The sequence below is a fragment of the Labrus bergylta genome, chromosome 9 (genome assembly GCF_963930695.1).
Source record: "Labrus bergylta chromosome 9, fLabBer1.1, whole genome shotgun sequence".
Taxonomy (NCBI): domain Eukaryota; kingdom Metazoa; phylum Chordata; class Actinopteri; order Labriformes; family Labridae; genus Labrus; species Labrus bergylta.
Window position 1 is genome coordinate 21541973 of NC_089203.1, and position 26241 is coordinate 21568213.

At 41.3% G+C, this 26241-nt stretch overlaps 1 protein-coding gene across 3 annotated transcripts; it reads right to left on the bottom strand.

The window, feature by feature from the left end:
- On the bottom strand, positions 1-26030 carry sec24b (SEC24 homolog B, COPII coat complex component). 3 transcript variants are annotated; one of them, XM_020637480.3, is made up of 25 exons: positions 25792-26030; positions 24521-25198; positions 23753-23881; positions 21218-21337; positions 16321-16404; positions 15950-16113; positions 15261-15445; positions 14921-15023; positions 13434-13560; positions 13016-13125; positions 12509-12556; positions 11205-11317; positions 10916-11034; positions 10562-10617; positions 10249-10455; positions 9416-9539; positions 8292-8450; positions 8011-8184; positions 6106-6216; positions 5692-5867; positions 4640-4777; positions 4294-4398; positions 3575-3667; positions 2847-2950; positions 1-1004 (listed from the first exon to the last, which is right to left on the bottom strand). In XM_020637480.3, exons 1-25 carry the CDS (start codon positions 25883-25885, stop codon positions 890-892), a joined length of 3636 nt encoding a protein of 1211 aa, XP_020493136.2. In that variant the 5' UTR covers positions 25886-26030; the 3' UTR covers positions 1-889. The 3 variants fall into 3 exon arrangements, with proteins under 3 accessions (XP_020493136.2, XP_020493139.2, XP_020493137.2); XM_020637483.3 differs by lacking the exon at positions 21218-21337; XM_020637481.3 differs by lacking the exon at positions 12509-12556 and having other exon boundaries at positions 25792-26029.
- Between the last annotated feature and the right edge of the window lie 211 nt (positions 26031-26241).

The window sequence follows — 26241 nt, forward strand, 5'->3', positions numbered from 1 at the left end:
TCATTTTTTTGTTTTTATTTAACAAGCTGGTTCATAAATTATCGCACATAAAAGATTCTTTTCAATAGTTACAAAGTGGAAAGCAACTTGAGTTAGCGCCTGGAGAAAAATAAAACAAATGACAAGAAGATTTTTTGACAGTTTGGGAGCGAAGGGGGGGGTTGAAGTTTTGACAAATCAGGAGTTGACGACCAGAGGAGAAAAGAGGGAGTCAACACAATGGGGGTGGGGGGGGGGGTTAAAACATCCAAACACTGTCGAGTTAGGATCCCGTTACACAGACTGGTTGGTGGTTCTCATCTTCCCTCAGACTAGTGGCAAACAAAACAGTGGCATGCGACTTCAAAGCACATGCCAAAAAACAAGAGAAGGAATGCTTGTTTCTGTTCTCCAGTGTATTCAAAAGAGTCTTCAAAGGAAACTGAAGGAGCATAGAGAAGGGAATAAATTAGAAAATAACAATAATAAAATAAAAAAAATGACGGCACGAGCTACATGTGAGGCTCACGAAAAGAAAAACTAAAACGTGCTGAAGTGGCATCTTCTTGGCTCGACTTTCCCCCTACTAGTTTTCTCAGGAGCGATGATGTAACGAGAGGCTGGAGGAGCTTTTTTTTGTTTCAAAGTAGAACAAATCCTTCATTCTTCATTTATGTATTTCTATAATTCTTTACTCTTTTCTACATCTGATCCTTCTGATGCTCTAATCCCGGCTGACCGATGAGTGGATTTGTCACAGTGAGGAGGAAACCCTCCTCCATATCACCAGACTGACAGGAGCGATGTTTGGATGTCCATTAGCTAACGCTAGTTTTGACTCTATGACACTGAAATCCTTTTTTCTCGCTCTGCTTTGAACACTCAAAGTCTGTCTCTGTGTGATCAGAGCCTACTTGGACATCTGCTGCTGAACTTGCTGCAGGAATTCATGGTAAGAAGAAGCCGACTCAGATCGATCCTCCACCATGTGCTGAAAGAAAGTGACTTTAGTCGAAGCATCGTCCCTTCAAGGAAAAAAGGAGAAAAAGACAGAAAGGTTAGAGGGATAGCAAGACCTGCTTGTCAGAACATTTCTGAACTGGTGGAATCTAAATTGCCTTTTTTAATAGAGAAAAAACACAAAAAGAAAAGGTCTCTGACTGAATTAAAGAGTTAGCAACCTTCTGATTGAGAAGAGGAGATTCCTTATTAAAAGATAATTTAACAAGTACTTGACAGATATTTCATGTCAGTGTTCGGTTGATTGGTATCCACTCTGAAAAGTCCATGTCATCCTCATTTCCTGTCCAGTGAGTATGGATGTTCTTAAAAAGCCTAAATTCCACATTTGTATTTGTTGATCTTAAACAGCACCGTCAGTCAGGAGACCAGAGATTTGAATCCAAAAGTCAATATTTACTTCTTTTTATTTACTTTCCAAAGCGTAATCATGTTCCTACATCACACAAAGTAGGTTTAAAGCCTAAAAAAAGACAAACTGTGACAATTTCACAGATTTAACTCCATTAACATCCACTGCAGACGTCTAGATATATGGACATTATGCCTGCTATCAGTTTGAACTTACAGGGTAGGAAACATTCGAGCAGGAAACTTTCATTACATCAAATGATTTAGTTATTTAAGATAAAAGTCAGCTGATTCCAGTTTCTCAATTTAAGCCAGCTGAATTAGTATAGCTGGAAAGCTAAACACCTTTGGACGTTCACCGGACAAAACCAAACAACTTCCTTTATAGATTGAACTAGATAAACTGAAAAAAATAATACTACTTGACTCATATATACACACATTATTGTATATACGTGTTCATTTCTTAATTTCCCTTTAGTGACGTCATTAGTGTTTGATTTTGTCTAGCTCTGAACGTTGAGCACGTTTAAAAAACCTCCCGACTCACTTCTAATGTTACGTTTGACACTTTTTGCACGACTGCCAGCGGAAATCTATTTCAACTTAACACGTCCATTTCTCATGTGTCAGTTGTTCAAATCATCCATTCAGCTGACTCCCCGTCCATTTGCACTGACATCAGCTGTCCTCCACAACAACGCTGATGTAAACATGCGGTGGAGTAACAATGCAGCGCCACAGAGGAGGGGAGACAGGAAGCAGAAACAATGAGCTCCCTGTGGAAGTCTTTACCACCGTTGTCAATCAATGACCTCACAGCTTACTATGTGTTTACACTGAAAATATTTTTCTGTCAACCTCAGATTCCACCCTGACATGAAAACTGGCCACGCCCTGTTTCTGTGCAGTCCACAGTGAATCATTTTTAAGGTGCATTTGTCTCTTTTACAGATGTCACGACACATTGACAGACTAAGGTAACCACACTCAAAGCATGAGGTCCCCTTATGGACCAACAGCGCTCGTGCATGTAAGTGAGGGGTGTGGCTTTTGAGGGAGCACCGAGGGGAGGGGGTGTGTGCAGACGGAGCACAGAGGGAATGCTACTTTCAAAATCATGCTAGTTTTCAAAAATGACCAACCCTGCCTATAACGTCAAACATCTGACATATGTACAGGAGAACGTTTTTGCTCCTTTATAGTGGACTAAAATAAAAAAATGTCAGACAAGGGGACTTCATGAACCTGGACCCTCCCAATTTTTTAAGCGTTGGCAGTGGAGGAACTGAAACTCATCTTGTTAGGGTGATTTCAGGTCACTGCTGAGGCATCTCACCAAATGTCAAACCTCTAAAAAAAAAAATCACTCGACTCTTAAAGACTCTCCCTAACCATATGTGACATGTAGATGTCAGAGGACATCTGCATCACATTGGAGCCAGAGAGTGTGATTTAAAAGTCAGATGTGGATCCAGATGTGCGGCAGTGCTTACTTGATGACGTGCATCATGGAGCTGAACGCTCGGTTGTCCTGCAGCCAGTCGAGGAGCGCTCGTACTCTCTGAGACAGAGGAGTCTCCAGCTCAGGAATGTGACTCTGGATTTCACAGAGAGGAAGACAAACATCAACAACATTGTTTTTCACGGCTGTATGTTCCAGTTAATGCAGATCCACATCTCGCCCACACAATGTGGTCAACACAAATATGCCTGCGTGGTTTTTGGAGTGTCGGGTTTGTAGGTGGCTCCGGGTTGCATCGACCCCTTTCTAGATAAATACAATAAGCAATATAAACAAGTGCTGACGGCTGCTGTTTGTTCTGGATGTCACCATCGCACCCACACTGTGGTAATGACAGAGCTTTCTAGGTAACTGCACGGGTTGTAAAAAATGCAGAAAAGCCACACCAGCAAAATCTGTTCTGCTGTATTTGTTTTTTTTTTATATTTATATATATATATATATATATATATATATATATATATATACTGAGAAAAAAGCAGCACTGTTTTTATTGGATCTGTGAGTCACTTTCAGAGGAAATAATGTATAATACTGCATTGCATCATTCAGCAACAACTGGGCGTAGGTGTTTCTACAGTAATGGAAAAAACAATACAGCCATTTCCCTATTTCCTTTTCCTAGATACAAGGGGAGCATCTACATTCCCTTACGAAACAATCTTTAAAAAAAGAAGGAAGAGGGATTGTCTTACTGACCATGTTGGGGGGTATGGAGGCGAAGTTGGTGCAGCCCAGAACATCTCGTATAAACATGTCGTTGCAGCATTTGCCGATCCACAGGTAAAACACCTGCACAGATAAAAACAAAAGCAATGTCATTCTGAGTTTACAGTATTTATTCATCTTCGGGCAAAGGATAGAGTAGGAAATCTGGTTAGAGTGAGAGCGAGGGGAATGGCATGCAGGAAAGGAGCCACAGGTCGGACTTGAACCCGGGCTATAGAGGGATATAGCCTCCATACATGGGGTGCGACCTAACAGCTTGGCCTTCTGCACCCCCCTGAGTTTACAGTATTATTAATACTGTGTCCTTACAGCAGGCGTTTGACTATTCATCAGAAGCTCTAAATGCACTTCTGGTGAGACTACAGAGAAAACGATTAAAGTCAAAAGATTTGTGGGTTTACGACCTTCTGTGTTCAAAAAACACATTAAGCATTGTAGTTTCAAGATGTTCTTACAGGAAAGAGCAGTCAATGAAGCCAACTCAAAGTACTTTGTGTTATTAATATAATAATAATTAACTAGCTGCCATCTTATTCAAGATATTGTAGCTGAATGAAGAGACACTGCAAACTACTCTTTCTACTTCATAGTGGACTAAACAGGCAAAAAACAGCAGAAAGAAGAGATAAAGAGATTAAACTTCAACTCTATTCTGAGAGCGCTATGAATCAAGAAAAGTGAACGCTTACGTAGCCACAGTCCAGAAGGAAGGCTCCGTCTCTGCTTATATTCTCAGCTGACAGGTGGAGCAGGTGAGGCTGGGGAACCACCGTGTCGTTCAGATGGAGCGCCCCCTGCAGGTTGTGACACAAATATTTGAGTGGATGAGAAAGAGGACCCTCAAGTTTGTTCCATTTATTTTAGTTCAGTATGAATAGTAAAATAACAGGTTCTGTTCATTCACAGTGAAGTAGCACTTTGACTTGTTCAACAGCGCACACTTTGAGCTTCCAACTCCTCAGATAGAATAATCCAACAAGCTCTTCTTCACTCCCACAAACTAAAAATGTTTGCTCTGTCTTGTCCGTGTCCTACCTGGTCAGACATGTTGTCCAGCCGGTACAGATCAGGATGAACCATTCTCATCAGCTGCTCCAGCGGCTGGGTCTTGAACTCACACATGGCAAAGACCCGCTCATCCAGCCGCGTGCTGGTGCCCGTCCGCAGCGCTTTCTGGAAGGAAATACAGAACTCTTTATTGCAAGTACTGTTAATGTTTTAGTAAGTATTTGTGACTCTCCCTGCAACCAAATTTACCTACGGGTTCAAATAAAGTCACCTGAACCTGAATTATTGATACCTATTTATCAATGTTCTGTTTATTATTCTATATCGATTAAAAATAATGAATTCTTGAGAGCTGCCTAGTTCAATGCAGTAATCTACGAGTTAGTAAGCAGTCCTTCAGAAGATGATAAATGACGAGGAAATCAGAGTTTAATTCTCTTTTTAGTCTCCAATAAAAGATTTTCTGTCAAAGCTTAAAAAATTGCTTTAGAGAGTTTTTTAATGTCCTGAGCCTACCTCATAAAATTGTATTGTCTATGTGTATTAAAAGGGCTATATGTAACTTTTTACATGTATAAATCGTTTTTTATCGGCCATGCCATGCGGTTTCGCTACAAACGCAGTATTTTTGAAAGTTACATATAGCCCCTTCAAATTGAGACGGAGTTAATGTCAGTGATCACTTTTAACTGTAAGAAAAGACAAGTCAAGTTTATAAACGTAGCACCTTTGAGACACTAAGCGGTTCAAAGTGCTTAAAAAGCAACCGTAACTCAACTCTAATCAAGCATTGAATGAGAGAAAACAGTGTTTAAATGTGGCCAGACATACAGGGGTATTTATCTGACACAAGGGGTGTGTCTGGAAAGTGGACACACCCTGAATGTATGAATGAACAAGTCCTGGATAGGTGAATACAGTCATTGAGATCAGGAGTGGAAGGGAGGGGGAGTGATGATGAAAAGCAATCTTCTTTTTTCTGGACGTGTAACTCTTTTAGGATTAAAGGGTGTTAATGTGGAATGTGTGCGCCTATTAAGTGTGCATGATGCAGAGTGATTCACGTCGATGAGCCACACCTGTTTGAGCAGGGCGAGGATGTAAATGGGGAAGAGGCACATGGCAGCAGGGACGACCAGGCCGGACTGCTGCAGGTTCGACACGTTGCTCTTGTAGGCGCTCGCGAAATCCACAACCGCGTTCACCAGCGCGTCGCGAGCGTCCGACAGGCTGGACGTTATCGACCGATCGATTGCTGAAATACGAAGGTGGAAACAATTTGAGTTGAACCGTTAACAGATTTGAATTGTATGACATCTCCGAAAAGGCAACTCACAATGACAAGAAGCTTTTTTTAGGATTTGACAAATATAAGATTCAATTTCAGTTATTGCTTCTACTGCACAGACTGAAGATAAGTAAGAAAAGGATTATGCATAAATCTAAACTAAATAAAGATACCATGCGTCAGCTTTGGTCATCTATGGACTCACCCATGTTAGCTAGCAGACAGGTGATGGCCTGAACATCAGCTCCAGCATACACGTCACTGAGCTGGTTGACCACAGGTAGACACAGCGTGTGGACCCGGATTCTCCTTTTTCCTACACGGATAGATGGAGAATAATGGATAAGAATAAAAATATATCAGGAACAAAACAGTAAAACAGGAAACAGGAAAGTACAGGCACACCATTAAAAAAAACTGAATCCAATATTCAAGTGAAACTATTATCAAATCAGCCGGTCGCAAATTGTAATGAGCACGATTAATCGACTACACGATAAAATGTTGGGGATAGAGTAGGTAACCAAGAAAGAAAGAGAGAGAGAGAGAGGGTAATGACATGCGGGAAAAGGAGCTGCATGTTAATCTGAACCCAGGCCGTCCCCTTGAGGGACTATAGCCTCCATACATGAGGAAGGACCTATCCGCTAGGCCAAGGCTATTCAATTACAAATTCAAAAGGGCCAGATTTTAAAACCAGGAATTTGAAGAGGGCCGGACTTTTCGCATCATCTATCACTTCATCCAAAAAGGCCAGTATGCATCCTCTCACTGCTCTAATTCTGTGAGTGACACACGCGGGAAAGCTGCTGTGTCTCTCTGTTGGGCTGTGCAGGTCCGCACCAAACTGTACTTTAACGTCCCTCTCCTGTGATCCCTCAAGAATGTTAGTCTGGATAAGCCAGGTGTTTTTCATCGTGATGCATCCGAATGCTATATTATTTAATTACTGCAACGCACTTGTTGGTTTTGTGTTTGGAGTTGTTAGTAAAACAAATAAATACTTTGCAGCCCAGGCACATTTAAACCGGCGGTTTTTCCACTGTATATTTTTCTTTACATCATTTGGAAAGGCATGGTCTGAATGTTTTGAATACCACTACTTCCGCGAACGTCCGTTCTGATCAGTACGGCAAACTCTTGACACAGATAAGAATGAAGTAAGATGCCTCACTTGCAAGCTAGTTACATGCCGGTATGCTGTTGATTATTATTTTTTTTTTTCATTAATTGCATTAATTAATTTCATGCTGACTGGGTTGGGGCCACTCTGAGATTACCTGCAGGCCGCATTTGGCCCCCGGGCCGCCAATTGAATAGCCCTGCGCTAGGCCATCAGCGCCCCATGCTGGTTAAATGTTGTGTCTAGCTGAAAAAACAAACACGGCCACTGGACGGGGCTGTAGCTCTGGGTAGCGGGCCTTCTCTCCCCCGCTCTACTGAATGAACGTGAACACAGTGGACTGATGGCTTCTTGTTGGAGCAGCACGGGTAAACTGACATACGACCACTCCACCAGAAAAATGAACAACGGCATTCAGGACATTAACCTGCAAGGAGGACTGAAGACTGGGGGTGCTAGCACTGCTAACATTAGCCACACTCTAGGACACAGGACACGACTTGTGCTCTTTTTGTTTTCTTCCTTTTAGACGTATCAACTAGTCTGAGCTTACATTTCTGTTTAATCACCAGGGAAATTAGTCACGAGGAACATCCCTTAGTTACAACAAAAGGTTGTATCATTGAAAATGTTTTAGAAAAATGAGTCATACATGAAGGTCGGTCTGTAAAAAATGCCTTTAGACATTTAAATCAGCTGACACTGTTTATGCTCTTAAAATCTGTTCCAAAGACAGTCATATTATTATACTACTTAAAAAAACTTGTGTGAAACTTGTGAGAGTTTATACCTTCAGGAACTACCGTTTCAAAGAAACACCCCTAAAAAGAAGCCAATAAAACCACAACCTCCTTTTATTTTCACTTGAAGTATCTGACTTAACAGTAAATCTTGTGTGTATCTAATCGTGAAAAGTGTCCTCTGTTCACTAATCCACAAGGACGCTCTCCCCATGATCTATGTCGGTGTGCTTGTTAGTTCTTCTACCTTTACTCGACGTGTAGAGCAGGGCGGCCTGGAAGCAGGCCAGAGACGAGTCTGCCAGAGAGTCTTCAATCGACATCTGGACAGCGAAGGCAGAGTCTGGGTTCACATTGGCGAGGGACAGCAGGTCAGTAGATCGCACAAAGAAGTTACCGTGAAACGTGTGGATGGATAAACCTGAGGGACAAAATCAATGTTTGAAAAATGGAAGAAAAGCTATGAAACAGTGTTTCCACTTTGAACACAGGGCTTCTTTGTGCATCCAACTTCAGTGACCCTTTTACCTTTAGTGCATCGTATCCTCATGACTGCCTCAAATCCGATCTTCCTGGAGAGGTATCGATCCAGATCCCTCTGGAACTTCTCTAATTGAGCCGGGTTGTGGATGAAATGGAAGGAGGGGTAATAAAAGATGCTGCCGGCGGAATACTTGGAGATACACGCTGAATGAGAAGAGGAGAGAAGGAGAGAAGGAGAGAAGGAGAGTGTTCATTAACACAGTTTCTACGGTAACAAAGACTTCCCCAGAGGGTTTCTTAACTTCTTCTGTCACGCTCGCAGAAAAGCCCAAATCAACCAGTAATCTCACTAGATTTAAATCAATACTCAATACTCACTTCCTGTAGGCTTAAAAAGTTCATGAGAGTTTAAAGTACGACAGGAATGAGCACAATAAGTGAGTGTTTCCAACACATAGACTACACCTGGGCAGGTCAACCTGGTATACTTGGAGCCGCTCTATTTCTATCTGTATAAGATATACAGAATATAAGATCTATATTTTTAGATTGATAAACTATCTCCAGCATTGCTCTCCACTCCTTACGTCCATGTAGCTTCTGATCAGAGAAACATCAGTAAGAAATAGAGCTTCCCTATTTGGCAAACAAATTATTAAACTCTAAATCATATTCAACTTGAAATAACACATTGCTGCATCTTAGAGAAAGCAATCCACAAGCTAGTCTGCAGCACTATAATGATGGCCAGAAGTTCAACCAGCAAAATGGGAAGTGGCCCAAATGACGCCATCTGACCGAGCCGCCACAAATAAATCTGACTGTCTAGAAAATCTAAATAATGCTGCATGTAGGCTGTGTCAGTCTGTCATCCTATATTCATGAGAAAGCTTTACATTTTTCAGATTAATCTCCCAGTAACGGATTGAGACCCAGAATTTATAGAAGACTTTTTAAAACATTAGAAAGTGCTTCACACAAACACAACGAGGCACATGAGGCCATAAATCAAGACAACAGAAAATCAATCATAAACAACGAGGCACATGAAACAGGAGAGATCAATAAAACTTGCAAAATCAGAGCAATGAATAAAAATCAAATGAAAATGAAAAGCCATTCAATTCAAGTATGTCTAAATCAGAGATGTAAAACGGAAAGTTACTTACATATTGAGGCTAGGTCAGTGTACTGAGAGCTGAGCAGGAAGAGATCCACACCGATCTGTTGACCCGAGCAGTCCAGTGCAAGTTTCTTGTAGAAGTCTGTGGCCGGGCCGAGGTGTTGAACTCCCTGGGAAACAAAAACAAAATCAGACAGGTTTAGGGAGTTTTACTTTCCCTACAGCTTCCTTTATTTTAGATACACTGGTATTGTATCTGTGGGCTGTGTTTTTAAAATAAAATGATTTATATGGTAAAGATGCAGACTGGGAGCATGCTCTGTACGCTGGCTGTTGAAGGAATGGTCTGTTCGTTGCCGGGTCTGTCAGAAGTATATGTTCTTTAATTTTCAGCCCACAAAGCTCAGAAGCCAAAGCACAGAAAAACATGCTCCCTGAGAAGAAAGCACATCTGGTTTAAGTTGGATTTATTTCTAAATTTTTTGACAGCCCGGATCAAAAATAGACCACAGATGATCAAAATCAATAAATCACAATTTTTGGGATGACAAAAACACAGCTTTATGAAAGATCATGGATATAACTTGAAACAGAAAGTCCTAAGGATGCCAGGACTACATGTATAAATCATCTTAACACTGGGGTGTGGAAGAGTCATTCTCTGCCTTTATATCATCCATCATATGGTTTGGTTTAGGCTTCATAAATCACAGACATCTCAGTTCAAAATATCCTTACATAATATGTTCTTTAAAAAAAAGGCAAGCTGGCTCCTAAATTGGTAAAAAAAAAAAAAAAAAAAAATGTAAGGAAAGAAAATCAAGCACACACCGACTTCAATTTACAACTGCTTCCAAAACACTAAACTGTCATTCCCACCTTATTGCTTGAGCGCTGGTTGGGGTCTTCCCTCGACTGCAGCGCACCAGCACCCAGCGTTGGCAGCTGGGTCTGAAACACGGTGATGCGCCCCCCCGTCGGGGACATGAGCTTGAATGCAGCTTGTAAGGCCGGGCCGAGGGCGCTTTGGGTCTCTCTGCTCTGGCTGAACATGGCCGGCAGCGACGTCAGCAGATCCTTCACCAGCTGAGGGGGAAATTCAGAGAAATGGTGATTTGAGGAAATTATTATTATTATTTTTTTTTTAAAGAGTGAAGACGTAGGTCAAAGAGGAGCAAAACATAGAGTTTACCTCTTTGCTTTCCTTTAGGTTCACCATCAGACTGTCATTAGACGGTATGAACACGTCTGAAAAATACAAACGATTTATCCACATTTTTACAACACTTCCAGAATATTTAAAATATGCAAAAGGTGCTGAAATCACTTTTGGACCAGCAGAAATTAAAGCATAGAAGCTTATCCTTTCAAAGATGTTAATGGAGTTCTGATTAAACTACAGACATCATAAAAAAATAACAAATCCTTTGAAGAGAGAATCCTAAAAAAGATTTTTGCTTTTTTGTTTCAGTAAGTTAGGCAGCAAAACAATCCATAACATCTCCTCTGCTGACTTTGATCTAAAGCCTGAATAAAGGAAACACACCGTCTATGTCCGACACCACCAGCATCTGCGGCTGGGACAGACCCTCCTGCAGGTTGTAGAAATGGATCGTGTTGTCGAAGGTGAGGAAGCCCACCCTGGTACGTGAATCTCCGGGCAACCTGAAAAACACACGACAACCCTTTTGTAACAACAGGTTTAGGTGGAGAAGAAAACAATGACTTCAGAGAAAGAAATCAACCTCATAATTACGGTTCTGATGTCTTTTTATTAAAGAGACAGACTTATGAACACTCCACGTTTATGTTTGAGGTTTTCTTTAAATACTCACTTATCCAGGTTTTCCATCAGAGAGTCACAGAAGTACTTCAGGTAGCCGGATTCCACAGCGTTATGAGACACATCGAGAACAAACAGGTAGGCTGCTGGCTGAGGGGGCCGCAACTGAACACACAAGAGAAAAAAGATTACTGAAGACAACATCAAGTGGATACAGTATTTGAAAACATACTTGTTATTAAAGGTCTAACATGAGGCTCGTCGGATTTATTTGTTTTATTTACCTTGTCAGTGTTTTCATTTTTTGTTCTCTTTGCCTCAGACATTTTAAGACGATATTTTAATCGTACAACACTTTGGTAGTCGCTAATGAAGATCCAAATAAATAAGTAAACATAATTTGTGTTATTAGAGTCAATGCAAAAAAATGATTTCAGGTAACTGAAACATGAGCAGAAACAGGAGGAAGTAGCTTAAACCACATTCCTTATAACACCTGAGGCCCCGTGTCCACCTAATGTTTTTTTCTGAGTGCCAGCGTCTCTTTTCAATTGTTTTTAATGAGGAGGGAGCGTTCGCAGCTTCAGGCGGCCGCACAGATAAAAAGCTCAGCGCCCAGCGTCTTTTTTACAAGCGCTCCGAGCGCTCAAGTTCAAAATCTTTCAACTTTTCAGAAAGGCACTGTTGACGTCACCGCCGCTCTTTTCAGAATGTATGATATTCCCTGTAGTTTTTCCGTGCATCGTGTCCTCTTTGCTCCGTGTCTGATCAGGTAAAAAACTATCTTAAATATAAAACATGCAGTAAAAAGTAACGGCGCCGTGTTGGTCGGACTGTTGTCATAGAGACACGACGGACATGCAGCACTTTTCTTCTCACGCACAAACGTTTCTTGCAAGCGCTCCGAGCGCACTGCCAGCCCTTTTCTGCCCGGAAAAAAACTCTAAATGGACACAGGACCTTATTCTGGAATCGTTCATACTACTTCTTCCTCAAAATGTCCACCTTTAAATCTCTCAATTACTTTCAGGTACGAAAAGGTACACCCACATTTTTATTTTATTTTTATTTTATTTCAAGACAGATCTTCCAGTCTTTCCACGCTGGGGCCACAAAAAAGTTGTAAACACAGATTAGACTTTTAATCATACTACATGTAAAAATGTACGACCTGTCGGTTATCTATACATTCACCTGGTTTATAGTTGTGTTATCATTCACCTGGTTTGTAGTAGTGTTATCATTCACCTGGTTTGTAGTAGGGTTATCATTCACCTGGTTTACAGTAGGGTTATCATTCACCTGGTTTACAGTAGTGTTATCATTCACCTGGTTTATAGTAGTGTTATCATTCACCTGGTTTGTAGTGGAGTTATCATTCACCTGGAGTCTTTTTGTGCCCACCTGATAAATGTTAATGAAAAATAGAGCTTTTAAAGAGGAGATCCTCTTATCTCATAGCATGCCCAGGATCAGATCCTATGAGTTACATTAAAGTACACTGGATTTTAGTAATTACTGATTACACTTTAATATTTACCGTTTACATTGCTAACACTGCACACTGTGTTTTATTTTATACAAAAATATATTTCCACTCACCACTACTTAACTAATACATCTTAAATCTACTTTTGTGTTCATTGTTTTACACCAAAACACCGACACAAACTCGTTGTATTAGTGAAGACTCTTCTCAGATTTATTTACGGCCTAGTATCAAAAGAGGTATCAATTATTGCACCTTCAAACCAAATTCCAGTTTTTGTCACCTCACTGTATTTCATTTCTCAAGACAAGACCGCCCTCTAGTGGACAAACAATCAGCCAGCAGAAAGTTCAAGAACGGAGGAGAAAGTTTACCATATAATCTGAGGAGGCGATGAACTCCACTGTGGCGTTTTGGACTTCTGGTCTCTTGTGGGGCTCGCCGTATGACCTGGTGACCGGGTTGTACATAAACTCATCTGGAACTGAACAAGGAAGAGAAAAAAGACATCAGGTTTTTAAACTACGATTTATCTTAACATGTTCTGAGTCATACTTTGTTGTGCAGGTTACGGTGTCCCCATTTTGATTAATTTGCCTCATTGCATCCAAGTTCTTCTTGTATTAGCCCAGCTGGACCTTCAATTGTTCATTCATTCATAAAGACAGAGCAATTTCACTGTGCTTGCACTTTCTGCAACTCCATTAAATACAACAGCCTTGAACCTTGACGAGGTATGACCTGTGAAAACTAAGTGGAATAGATTGAATAAGCACATAAAATCACTCTTACCATCATTGACTCGGTAACAGAGGTTGCACTTCCATCTGCGTTGGTCCAGGAAGGTGACAAACGGGTTGATGTAGGTTCGACATGAGCGACAGCGCACTATTGTGTTCGACGTGATCACCGGTAGCTGCTGCAGAGGGAGCAGGAGAAAAAGGAGAGAGAGAAATTGAGTTAATGAGGGAAAGACGAAAAATTGTGTTGTGAGCTGCACTTTCAAACATCTCAAGCCCATTTGCACCCCCTCACTTTCCTCTACTCATTCCTTGGCTTATTACTGAAGAGCAGCTTTGTTTCTGTGTCTCAGGGAATGCGAGTGAACACATCTTGAAACTCTAGTCTGTGTTTGACCCAGTTCTCTGTCATTGTCTCCTGTTTCTATGACTCTCTCTGAAGGACTTCTTCTGCTGGTATACCATGTGCGGTGCTCACGATGGATTAACGTTGGGTCTCTGTAATATGGCAATGAGGAAAGTTTTTTCCTTCTCTTTGCAAAGTATCTTGAGACAACATTTGTTATGAATTGGGGCAATACAATTAAAGATTGATTGATGACCATATATTCCTCTCTTTCCTTTCCTACCATTTAGCTGTTGCGGTTAACTTCCTGCTTGTTTTTCTCTGCACCAGTACATCCCTGTTCTCTATCAGTTCAAACCTTCTAACACCACATCAACCAACACTTTTATAAATAAACTCAGCCATCTTCTAGTACCTCACGATTACTCTCCTCCTCTTGACAGTCCTTTAATCACTTCAGCTGCTTGTCACAAGGAGCTGACAACAACAGACTCACAACTGTTTCAGTATGTTACAAGTGAAAGAGCTAATCAAATGCTCAGATAATCAACACAAATCTATTTGCTTCTCGAGTCATCTGGGGGGGGGGGTAAAAAGCCTTTTCTCTGCACAAGTTGGGATTTATTTTTATACAACGTCACCTCCAGACGTTTATTTGGAGAAGGTAAAAGTCTGTGCGAAAAATGCGTCTGTTTGCGTTCACACATAGCCTAAAAAACCTCCGGGTAGCCAAATCTCCAGAGTTTTTCAGGAGATTTCCACATGTGTGAAAAGGGTTTAAGACTTGATATTAATTAGATTGATTTGGGTGAAGTAAAAGGTCTTAAACCCGCCTCCTCCATGTTTACAGGTGGGATTTGAAAAGGTTTAATACAGTCAAATAAAACCTGTCAAACCCGGAGTTTGGCGTAGTTTTCATCCATATCATGCAGATTTATGTGTTCATTTTCTCAGAGTAGTTTTGTTTGAATGAGTTAAAGAGTGGTTGTAACTTCATGATTGACAGCTCTGTTGATAAATACTGCAGAAGAGGATGAATGGTAATAGAAAACATACAGACAAGACAACAAGAGTCATTGAACTTTGACTAAAGAATCTGTTCTGCTGTGGACTGCACCGTTCAGAGTGTGCTTTGGTTATCAGAACGAGCACCAGCCAGCTCCCTAATGGGGGGTTTAGGCATCAGCTCATACCTGCAAGTCTCTGAAGGGGTGCAGGAGGAGTCCCAGAGGGAGCCTGGCCTTGTTGAGTAGAGTCTGGGTCTGTGGGATGCTGGTCAGGGTACACCTAAATGTCCTGATGAAACATGGGGGAGGTAGAGGGCAAAGAAGACCCAAGACAGCATGAGACATTCAGTGCTGGTATAAAAAAAAAATGTTTAAAACAACATGGATCTTGTTATTTATTTATTCAAGTCATCTTTCATACTTTCTCCACATTTATTGCTTGTTTTCAATCTCTTCATATCTTAGAAAATCATAAATATAAATGTAAGGTAGTAAAGTAGCGTGAATAACTTCTGACTGCACTTACTGTGGACTACAGTTGACCTTTTTGAGTTCAGGGCTGAGGTTGGGTTCGGGGGCTTCAAGTGGTCTGGGTGGCAGCAGGCTTCTCTCCTGTAGGAGATTGATCGGCGTCAGGGCCTCCACCTCCAGCTCTGGCACCCCACTCAGCCCCCCCAGAGCCGCAGACAGCTGAGACAGGTTTGGAAAGGGCTGAAGAGGATGGAGACAGTGACATAACTAGTGTTTAGTACTCAAATAAATCAGGACTGATATCAATAACGATAACGAAAACAAGACAGCTGCTGCCAAAAAGGCTGAATATTTAAACTGTTGTCCAGAGTTACAGCCATGCTGGTAATAAATGATCAGAGTAAGTTTATATACCAACTTTAAAAACAGTTCAAAATGTAACTTTTAAGCTGACACCAAATGTCTTGAAAACTTGAATGAAAATGTGTTTTCATGTGTCCTTATATGTAAATATTTGTTTTAATGAAAGCTGACATGACAAACTACAGCTCAAACTGATAACATGAAACCCAGGGCAACAGGTTTTTACATTATGTTATTTCTGTCCAGTTCAGTTCTTTGTAGGCATAGCACATATAAAGCTAGAGGTTATAGTTGTAAAGAGGATCAAGTCATTGTTTGATATTGGTCATTACAACAACAAAGATACCAAAAAGGTCACTTTGATTCAAGCTGTGCCCTCACCTGGGAGTACTGCTGGTAGCTCGACTGTCCGTACGGGTCATGAGAGGGGGAGGAGTCAGCGTGGGAGGCTGGTCCCTGATGATAGCCCTGCTGCATGTTGGGGTAACCATAGCTACCGTAGGGCGCAGCCTGGTTGGTCATATCGTTTGAAGGCGGCATGGAATCTGAAATAGAGAGAGTTAAGAATTAAAGACATCTGCAGACAGGTGACCAGTCAACATGTCTTTGGTCGCCTTTTTGCATTCCAAGTGCCCCATTATTATTACCATTGTTGATGTAAATTGCTGAAACTTTGTGAAATAAAGACAAGAGGACCTGCTTAGCACACTGTTATGTAGAGGAAGAGCAACATGCTTATGATCATAACATACCAGGAAAGTTGCCTCCTTCCAGGGAATCGTAGCTGTTGGGCACCGGAGAGGCACTGCCAGTAGATGAAGAGGAGGTGTCACCACCTGAGAGAGGAAGAGAGAGTAAAACACAGAGAATATCAAAAACAAAACAAAAGAAGTTAAGGACTGGAGGCGAAGAGAAATAAGTTGAAATAGTAAGTCAAGCCGCCAGTGGGAAAGATAAACAAAAAATCTGAAATACAAAGCAACAAGGACTGAAGGCTGAAAAGGAATTAAGATGTAAATAAAACCAATTCAAAAAAGGACTGGGGGGTCTAGATTCAACATAAAAGAGGAGCTTGAAACAGAAAGAACAAAAGACAAAACATTAGGAGGATGAAAAGCAGCTGTTTTTGTTTGCTTGACCATGACTGTTGCCGTGTTTGGACTCCCTGAGGCACTCAGAGAAAGAGACATGGAGAGAAAGACGAGTGAAGATGATGAAAGGATGCACTTAAGTCTCCAACAAGCTGTTGAATGTTTGGAGAAAAGCAGCAGCCTCTAAGGACCAAGAAAATAAGAAGTAAAAAAAATAAAACATGCAGGAAATGGAGAAAAATAAGGAGGATTCCAGAAACACAAGAACTGCAGATGCTCACAGAGGTACAGAACATCTGACATTAATAATATCCATCTTACCAACTCTGTTCACTCCATTTTCCTCTTCTATTTTTTCTAATGTACACTTTTATAACATGAACTAATGACTTTCAAAGACATCCACACATAGAAGCTTCTAGCAAGTAAAAGGTTGCAAAGAAATGTATGTCTTGTCGATGTAAACAAAGCCGCTCTAAAGATATTTTATAAATCTACTATCTGCATTTCTTTTGAAACAAGTCTCAACGTGGGTAACCTGTTACAAGAACAAGCTGAGTGAGGTTAATTTGACGCCGTTATAAAACATGCTGCTGATGAATAGGCGAGTGAAAAATTGCTCATACAAAAAGGGACATCAAAGTTGAATCGGTGGCCGATATCTGAACTGAGAAGATCAGATCCATGTGATTTGTCATCTTTTCCCACTGCTACAGAAAACCCCCAAATCTCAGTCACATGTCGGCCAAAAAATGTAAATGTCTGCCCACTTCTGCCTGCAGTCTGAAAGAAGAATAAGCAGCATGATATGTCATCACAATGTCCTGGTTTGACATGTCCTCCCGCTCTCTCTCTCTCTCTTTAGTCACACTAGTCTCTACTGTATCCTATCAAATCAATCAGAAAATAATCCCTCCCAAATATAAAGTCTTGTAGATGCATTATGGAGCACTTTTCCTCTCATGAATAGTTTTTTTTTTTCCCCCCAAAAGGATTACAAGAGTAGAAAATTTGAATGAAGCCATTAATCCACGTGGGCCAAAAGAAGGGCTCAACAACAGCGAACCAAGACACGGCAGGACTCTGGCAGAGAGCTCATTGGATGGGACAGGATCCAATTATCTCTGACTAAAGAGACTACTGGATTATCTGCTCAGGAGGAAGAGCAGGAGGAGGAGGAGGAGGAGGAGGAGGAGAACAGCTTAGTCCACCTCCAAGAAGATGCTCCTACCCTCTCCTCCTCCTCTTGTCAGCCCACAGATTAATTGCTAACTCCCAAGTACAGGATTGAAACCAAACTGTATATTCCCATGCAGCAGGTGCCTTGTTTCTCTAACCCTCCAATACAGCTCCATTCACACTGTGGCTGACAGTGTTCCCCTTTCTAACGTGTTTCTAACCAGATCTGATTATGAGCAGTCGATGTGAGACGCACAGAAAAGCTGCTAGAAGTTTCTGGATTATTTTTAGGACCACACACATCCGGAGCATTTTTTTTAAGAGATAAACCATGTACTTAGACTTGCCATAGGACTACCATGATAACAGGTACCATCTTGTGTCGTTAAATTGAGATGAGGCTTATCATTTTGGCACTAGCAGCAGGGCGACTCAGCAGGACAGAAAGGGGGACACAAGAGGACAAAGCAAAAAAGGAAAAATCTGTGATTTAAAAGGTCTGCTCGACTTAAAACATGATAAGTGACAGGCATAAAAACCCTACATATTTCATGGCCTTTCAATGTGAGGATTTTTTTAGCTCTCTTGTCTGTTGTGCGATTATAAATTGAACCAAAATTTATTTTTTGGTGTAAAGGGCATTTTCTCAACGTTTGTATAAATTTTACAGGTCTAAAGATAAATTGCAGGTGGCAAGTAACAGTAACTCAAGTGGGACTTATTTGTAACTGGAAGTAGGAGAGAAAACATAGAAATAAAAATCAGTTATTGTTTTCTAGATCCCTAACGAAGGACTGAACAGCCTGAACTATGAAAAATCAACATATAACCAAGAGCTGCTTACAAGAGCCTACAATGACTGAAGAAAATCTCTTCACCATTTCATTGCATCAGACAGCCGGAGACGGACTCTAGAGATTTAGACGGATCACAGGGGGGAAACAATGAGTGCTAAAACAAGCGGCTCTTTTTATTTATAGACGTGTAAATAAGTGCTAACCGTGCGGACAAGATCTTCTTCACCCATGCTCTCTCATGGGAAGCAGGAGAGTCAGCGTACACACAGATCCATGCACTGAGAGGTGTGACCTGCTGGGAGGGGAGCGGTTATATTTAAAAACTTGTTAACCTCTGGCTGATGACACAGCTCCTGAGGGGAAGTTAACAGCAGAGCACCCGAGTGGTACATAACACATGACTGCAAGAGACTGTTTAAGCTCGAGGCAGCTCGGTATTGTGAGGTCGAGACATTCAAGAAGAAAAAGGAGAGACTTATTTCACGGTCTACACCTTTTGAATGTAAACACAGGAACGCTATTTTCAATCAGTTTTTATGTAAGGGAAAACTGACAACATTGTTGTTGCTGACATTACAGGCTTTTCTCTGGTTCACACTTTTGGTGCTGCAGCTAATAACTATGTTTACATTTTAGCCTTATGTTATTCAGAGGAGTTTTAACTTGAGGCTTCACAGTATTATTGTTAATCTCTTCCTTTTTTTAATGAAACTTGTCACTAAAGAACTCTATCAGATGTCAGAGGTGTTAGGGCAGTATGCTCCTAGTGCTGTTTGTGCCTTCTCCACTTCTGTTGTCTCCGGCCCAGGTGAAGCTACTGATTGCACAATGAGGTACACCTGGGCCCTTTCCGGATCCCCACAGTTCAGTATGCAGCGCATTCTTTTCAGTAGTGAGTTTCAGTGTACTGAATTTCGTGGTCATGCAGTGGGCATTTTTCAGGTCCACCTCAGTATACTGAACATTTCAGCATGGATACTAACTTCCGGGTTTTATGCAGCATGGATCGGATGCATCCTTTCAGGAAATGAATTGTATTTTACCACCCACAATGCTGTGCGAAATTTAACGTGAAACGTCACTTCACATTCAAGCTAGCCAGGGTTGCCAGGGTCTGTGTGACAACAATTGACGAAACAAGCGCAATGGCCTGTGGGAAAAAAAAAACTACCTGCAGCAGCAGCACCTAAAAAGAAGCCCAATTCTGCAGGAAAACCTCGTACCTGGCAACCGCGCTGACGTGCGCGACGAAACGAATCTGGTGATTGTTGAATTTTAAATGAGAAGTGTGGTAATAACAACAACAGGAAGGTTGTAACAAGTTATTTTTTGCGTCGGTAACTGTAATATTATTCAAGAATTTTATTACTAATTCATAACACTACTAGTCACTAGGATAAGTAGTTTTATTACTGTAACACGTTACTGCCCAACACTGTTAACCCCATAGGGCCGCCTTATGGTGGGGCGTAACAGAGGACTAAGAAAAACTGCTCATTTTTAGGACCTAAAAAAAGAATAGTTTTGTTTGTGTACCAGCCCCAAACATAAGATATTAAGGTTATCAGCCATAACCATTGCATATACTGGTCATGCTTATTTAATGCTAAAGAAAGACAGCCGAGTATATTTCAGCATTTCGTCACTCTGCAATAGAGAGGTGGGGTCTTCATAAATGCATATCTGTATGAAACACTGTTTCCAAGCATATTCTTTACCTTGAAAATTTCCCAAACGTACGACTGTTTTTGCTAACCCTGTACAATGAAACCCAGAGAAATAAACAATCCTTGCATGTCAGCTGCTATGCTGAGGCCTCTATCATTAATGTTGTTGATTCACTTTCTGCACTTAATACCTCAAAACAAACACCTTTTAAAACACTTGAATATGATTCTAGAGTAAAAGAGCAACATCTAATTTCACAGTTACCCAAGGCAAAAAGATGTGAGCCAAATAGAAGTAGAAAACAAAACTATAGATTTTTTCTTCTCCGTCAGTATCTACAGCTCGGCTGCTGCTAGTAATTGGAGGTTCACTTTAAGACAAGGGGTACATATAACAAAGGCTGCTGAGAGAGAGAAGCGTAGACAGCATACATGGGGCTACTCTTTTCAGCAGCAGAAGCTAGCAAATGATTTTCAGGATCAAATGCAGTCCAACTTACCTCTCAGCTTTTTGAGAGACTAAGTTTCTTGTTAGTTCTGAGTGATGGATTAACAGTGCAGATTAGACACAGAATTAAGAGATGATCCAATGGCAGTAATGATGACTGTGAGGGGGGGGGGGGGGGGAGAGATGGTGAAAGCTGTTGAAGAGGCAGCAGGGAGGAGAGGGAACAATCTGATTAGCCTATTAGAAAGGGACAGGTTCAAAATGATGATTAAGCTTGTTGGCAGGTGGAGTAGAAGTGACACTAAGACAAAGAGGATGGGGTAAGAGGATGAAGATGCACAAATTGAAAAAATATAAATGTTGTCGATTTCTTTCTTGAAATGGGAATCAAAAGGTTTTGAAGAAGAACTGAATGGTTTTATGGGGTTAGAGAGGGGCTATTGGGATAGTAAAAGCTAAAAGCAGACCTGCTTCCTCATCCTCCTCCTCCTCATCATCGTCATCATCAGAGCTGGATGACGAGGGGGCTGCGGTGGTGGCAGGGGCAGAGCTAGCTCCACTATTAGCAACATATCCGTACGGCACGCCTGTTGGAAGGGGGGGAGTGGGAAAGGATACTGTGAAGAAAACTTTCAGAAGACAGGGAGGCAGGATATATTTGTTGATGGAAGTAGCTGGCGTTTTTCTCATATGGCAGAAAAACAAGCGAAATACCAAGAGAGTGCTGCATGAATGACTCTTAAAGCCCTACCAGAAGCATTTTATCTCACTCGTGTGTTTTTTTTTTAAATTCTGATACTAACAAGCGGATTAAAAACAGAGAAACTTTAAGATGCATAACATCATCAGGCAGAACACAGGCATGTTGAGAGCTTAGCTTTGGCTAAGTTAACAACAACGGTGAAGCTCGTTTACAGCTTAACATTAGCTTTTAGTTTCTGGAGAATGTACTGACAGTACATGACAAAATTATATTGCTAAAAAAAAAACCTGACAGTATCATAAGCTGTTGTTTGACACAGAGCTTACTTTCTGTAATTACATCTTCAAAAAATTAGTGAAATCATTTGCCCTCTTGTCAAAGAATTCCTAAGTAAGGCTAGGCAATAGATAGCGATTTCATCTTTATCGCAATATAAGAATTCCCAATAAACACGTTGCGAAAGCCAGAATTTCTCACAATACATGAAAAAAAACACTTTTGATATAGTCAAGAAATTCTTTCTCCCTCAACAAGCGTACATATTTCCAGTTGTTTGGAGGCCTGTGCATGATGGCCATGCTTTCACAGCATTTGGATGCACTCAGATAAAGCCGAAGCCAACTGTCAGCTACTCTTGGATTAAATAATTCCAATTTAGTGGAGAAAAAATTATAATTTTTAGATGTATTTTGGATTCAGAAGGGATGTCTTACAAACAAAGGTGTTCTGTTTAACATGAAGAAAAGCATGCAGACAGAAACTGAGGTAGAGCGCATTCATATTGTTGTCACAATATTGCACATAGCTTTTTTTTTTTTTTTTTTTCATTTCATGGATGCCTAATCCAGAGTGATGTTTATTTCCAGGTAGGCTAACAAAAATAAGTCATCCCTGCAGCACTCTATTATAATGATGATGTTTGCATGAATTGGTGACTTCATGCAAACAGGTATAGCCTTTGAAACCAAATTTAAATACCCCTGCCAACTGCCGAAGACACAGGTCAGGAGGAGTCCCAACGTTCTTTGCATTTAGGTTTGTTGTTTTAAAAAAATTCTCCTCAAAATTTCCATTTCAGACCAATAACATTTTACAGGCCACTTAAAAAGTTGATTCAAATTATTAATCCAACAAGCAATTTACACTAATATGTACACACAATCAGGTGTTAAACTGGCATCAAATATCTATGTTAAAGACGTTGGAGAGTTGGAAGTGTGCGACTAACAGTAAGACTTAACCCTAACCCAAAGTAATTATCAAGGTAACATTTCCTGGAAGATAATCCAAATTGTTTTATCACACCATTTGATTTTACGCTAGTTAACCAATTAAAATACCTGCAACAATAATACCAGCCTTTTAACGTGATGTGCCTGTTAGCAGGGTGTGGCCTACGTTTGTCCTCTTGCTATTGTACAACATACTTTTCTATTGCCTCAAGCTAATGGACTAATACAGAGGAAACTTACTGAGTGATACAGTTTACAGTTTACAGAGTGTGACAACTCTGCAGACATAATTGTTTATTGTTTAACCTTGTGTAACACATCATTATGGTGAGACCATGCAAAGTTTCAAAGCCATTAGATAGTTTTGCAACCCAAACTATGATTAAATGCAGCAGGTGCAGCAGGTGCAGCAGGTGCAGGAGTCATTTGGCTTCAACCTACGGAGCTGACAGTGGATAGACTCACACGTCAGGGCTAAACCACCAGCTGGCAGCTAAGTTTTGACCTGAAACCCTGAAATTTGTGTAAACGCTCACACCTGCACATTTGAAAGTATGTGTGTGCCACAAATTCTGTGTGCTGCATTGCCAGAGTGCAGCTGTGAACATGTGAACCATTCACACACACAAATGCACTGTAATTCTAGAGCACGATTTTAAACTGCACATCCAAACATAGACTTGTGGAGAGCATGCACCAGAAAATAAATTAGAACTAGAGCAAAACCAAGAGCTGCCTTGTTTAACTGCTGCATTCATAACCTTATGATAACTGAAGAAGACTTACAAATGAGAGGCAAAACATCTTCATGAACTCCAGCTCAAGCTATATAGTTTAAATAACATTTCAGGTAACATGCACATTGGCAATTTGTTTACAATCAACTTTCTACATAAAGACACCTTTAAGCATAGAGGAGGTCAGCGCTATCCAACCCAGTGAAAACATTTAACAAGTCAACTCTACAATCTGCCATTCATCTTAAGAACAGTTACAATGCGTCTCATCTTCTGTGTGTCTTGGGCCAGGAGTCTAAAACAAAACTTAATAACTAATATCTTTGTTACCTTGATGGTGGCCTGGTGAGGAATGGACTGAAGTGGAGGGAGTCCCTGAGGGCAGTTGGTCTGCTTCAGCGCCGCTGTAGGTGTTGTAGCTCAGGGACGACTGACAGCTTCGGTCATAGTGTTGGTGGACTGTTGTCGACAAAAAAAAATGTCAACAAAGAAAAGGTTAATAAACATAAACAGGATATTGATATGTCTGCATATTATTGATACGTCTGCATATTATTGAATGAACCCTGAATGAAGACTGACCCCGAGGAAAAATAATTTTAAACAGCATTTTCACATGTAATAATCATTCATTAAGTCTTTGTAGCCGAGGTCACATACTTGATGTCATGTAGAAACATGGGGAATTAAAGTAAATATTAAACCGACTATGGAGAAGTTTTCCATGTATTGCATACACAGTCTTTTCTCATATGGTATTTGCATGTATCTGTCCTGCTGTCAACACAAAATAACCTTTAGTGTGTTCACACAAAACAGTAATTTTGTGTGCAGTTTGCTGTATAAACTTCTGTATTAAATGTCTAAAGTTCAAATAAGGGAAATACACATAGAGAGAGATGTAAACTGAGCAACATGTTTGGCAGCAAGGAATTCAGCTGATACCCACACTTCTTTTATTATAATGTGAGATACACGTGTTTTTTGCAACACTATATGCACATAGTGATCTGGAAGGAAACCAAAATTTTAAGGAACATCATGGGATCTCTAGCCAGCAGCTTAACAGCCTTGTTGGATTTAACCATTTACACGTACCTGTGCTTCCTTGACCATTGACTGTCGGCACAAGCTGACTAGGAGGGGCCACACCGTACCCAGGCTGTGCAGCTGTTGTTGAGGCTGGCCGAGAGGTGCTGTACTGGTGTAGGGGTGCACCCATCTGGGTAGGCAAGACTCCTGGTGTGGTGTTGTTCTGGGAGGAACTCAGGGTGCCGTATTGGCTATTTCCTGGCGCGGAGGGGTAAGAGACAATTGGGTGGAGGGGAGCTCCAGGGCCGCTAGCTGGAGCAGGCACCAAAGTGGGCTGCTGCTGCTGCTGCTGCTGCTGCTGAGAGGTGTGTTGTGCTGGGGGAGGGTGGTATGACTGCGGACCATAATAGGATCCTGGAGTAGCATATGGTGGATGCTGCAGCTGCTGGTTGTACTGGGCATGTGGTGGTACAGGTCCTGAAGAGGGGACTGGCTGAGAAGGAGGAGCACTGTATGGGGATGGTGCTACATGATGCTGAGGGACAGGACGCTGCTGCTGCTGCTGCTGCTGCTGCTGCTGATGGTTGCTCTGGTAGTAGTTAGCACTGTGGACACTGTTCGTCATAGATGCTTTACTAGGAGCTGGAGTGGAGTGGGCAGGGATGGTGGGATAGCTCTGATGTTGAGGTGGGGCTCCATAACAGCCTGTAGGTGGATACATAGATTGGTATGTCTGTGCTGGACCTGAAAAAAAAAAAGAGAGGAGTTGGCAGGAAAGTACACAATTTACAAGCTTAGTGTTTACAACTGCAAAAGCAAGAAGGAAAAGGCTCACAAAAGAGATTATCTGTACACAGGTTTCATCTGTTACTTCACCAGTGAGGGTTAATAGATCTCATTTAAATAAACAATCCCTGACAGCACAGCAACTCATACGAAGTCCAGTATTTCGGTGTAAAATCAACAAAACCGGTTGTTTACCACACCTCCAATACAAAGTAAACATTAGTAAATGATAATGCGCCACCTGTCACCCTGGTTTTTTTTTTTTTTTTTATCTTTGCTAACACTTTGCTAGCCGCTACCCTCAGTTTCAATACCTTAAGTTAGCTTGTGTTAGCAACTAGCAGTTAGCTGAAGCTATTTTTTTTTTTCTTTGCCAATTTAACAGATCGCCCGAACTTCAACATTCACATTCACTATTATAATCAACACGAGGCAGCTGTATGTACAAAAGAAGACAAGACATAAACGCTCATTATGCTATCTGACATCACATAGGGGTTATCATGCTAACGCTAGCCTTCTCGGTAATCGCATCATCCGGCCTGCTGTACCGTTCTGATACGGGGGAGCGTCTCCGCCGTTCGGGGTCGAGTTCTGGTTGTAGTTGACGGAGCTGCTCAGATTGGTGAAACCCGGCGCAGACATCGCTCGGTCCTCCTTTCCTTACGCCCACAGATACACACACATGAGCTGTACTTGTCTCCCCCCCCAAAAAAGAAGCCTGGTTTTCAGAGAGCACTGCTTGTGATGGAAGAGGTGTGGGGGGTGGGGGGTGGGGGAAGAGCCGGGGCAGCACAGCAGGTCCACTCGGCTGAGAGCAGAAGCCTCCAGCGGGATGATGGTGAGGATCTCCTGGCTGTGCTCCTATCACTCCCTCTTGCGGATTTTCTACTGAAGTGAGCGTAACCACTTGAATAACTTGAACGCATTACTGAAATGAAGAAGCTTCTGTGCCATAGTGGGCTAATAATTCATTTATAACCTACTATTATAATTATAAT

Coding starts and splice junctions, on each gene's coding strand:
- sec24b (XM_020637480.3), bottom strand. CDS start 25,885: ATGTCTGCGCCGGGTTTCACCAATCTGAGCAGCTCCGTCAACTACAAC. Junction 11,035..11,204: donor CTGATGGAAAACCTGGATAA/GTGAGTATTTAA, acceptor TGTGTTTTTCAG/GTTGCCCGGAGATTCACGTA. Junction 3,668..4,293: donor TCCTTCTGGACTGTGGCTAC/GTAAGCGTTCAC, acceptor TTATCTGTGCAG/GTGTTTTACCTGTGGATCGG.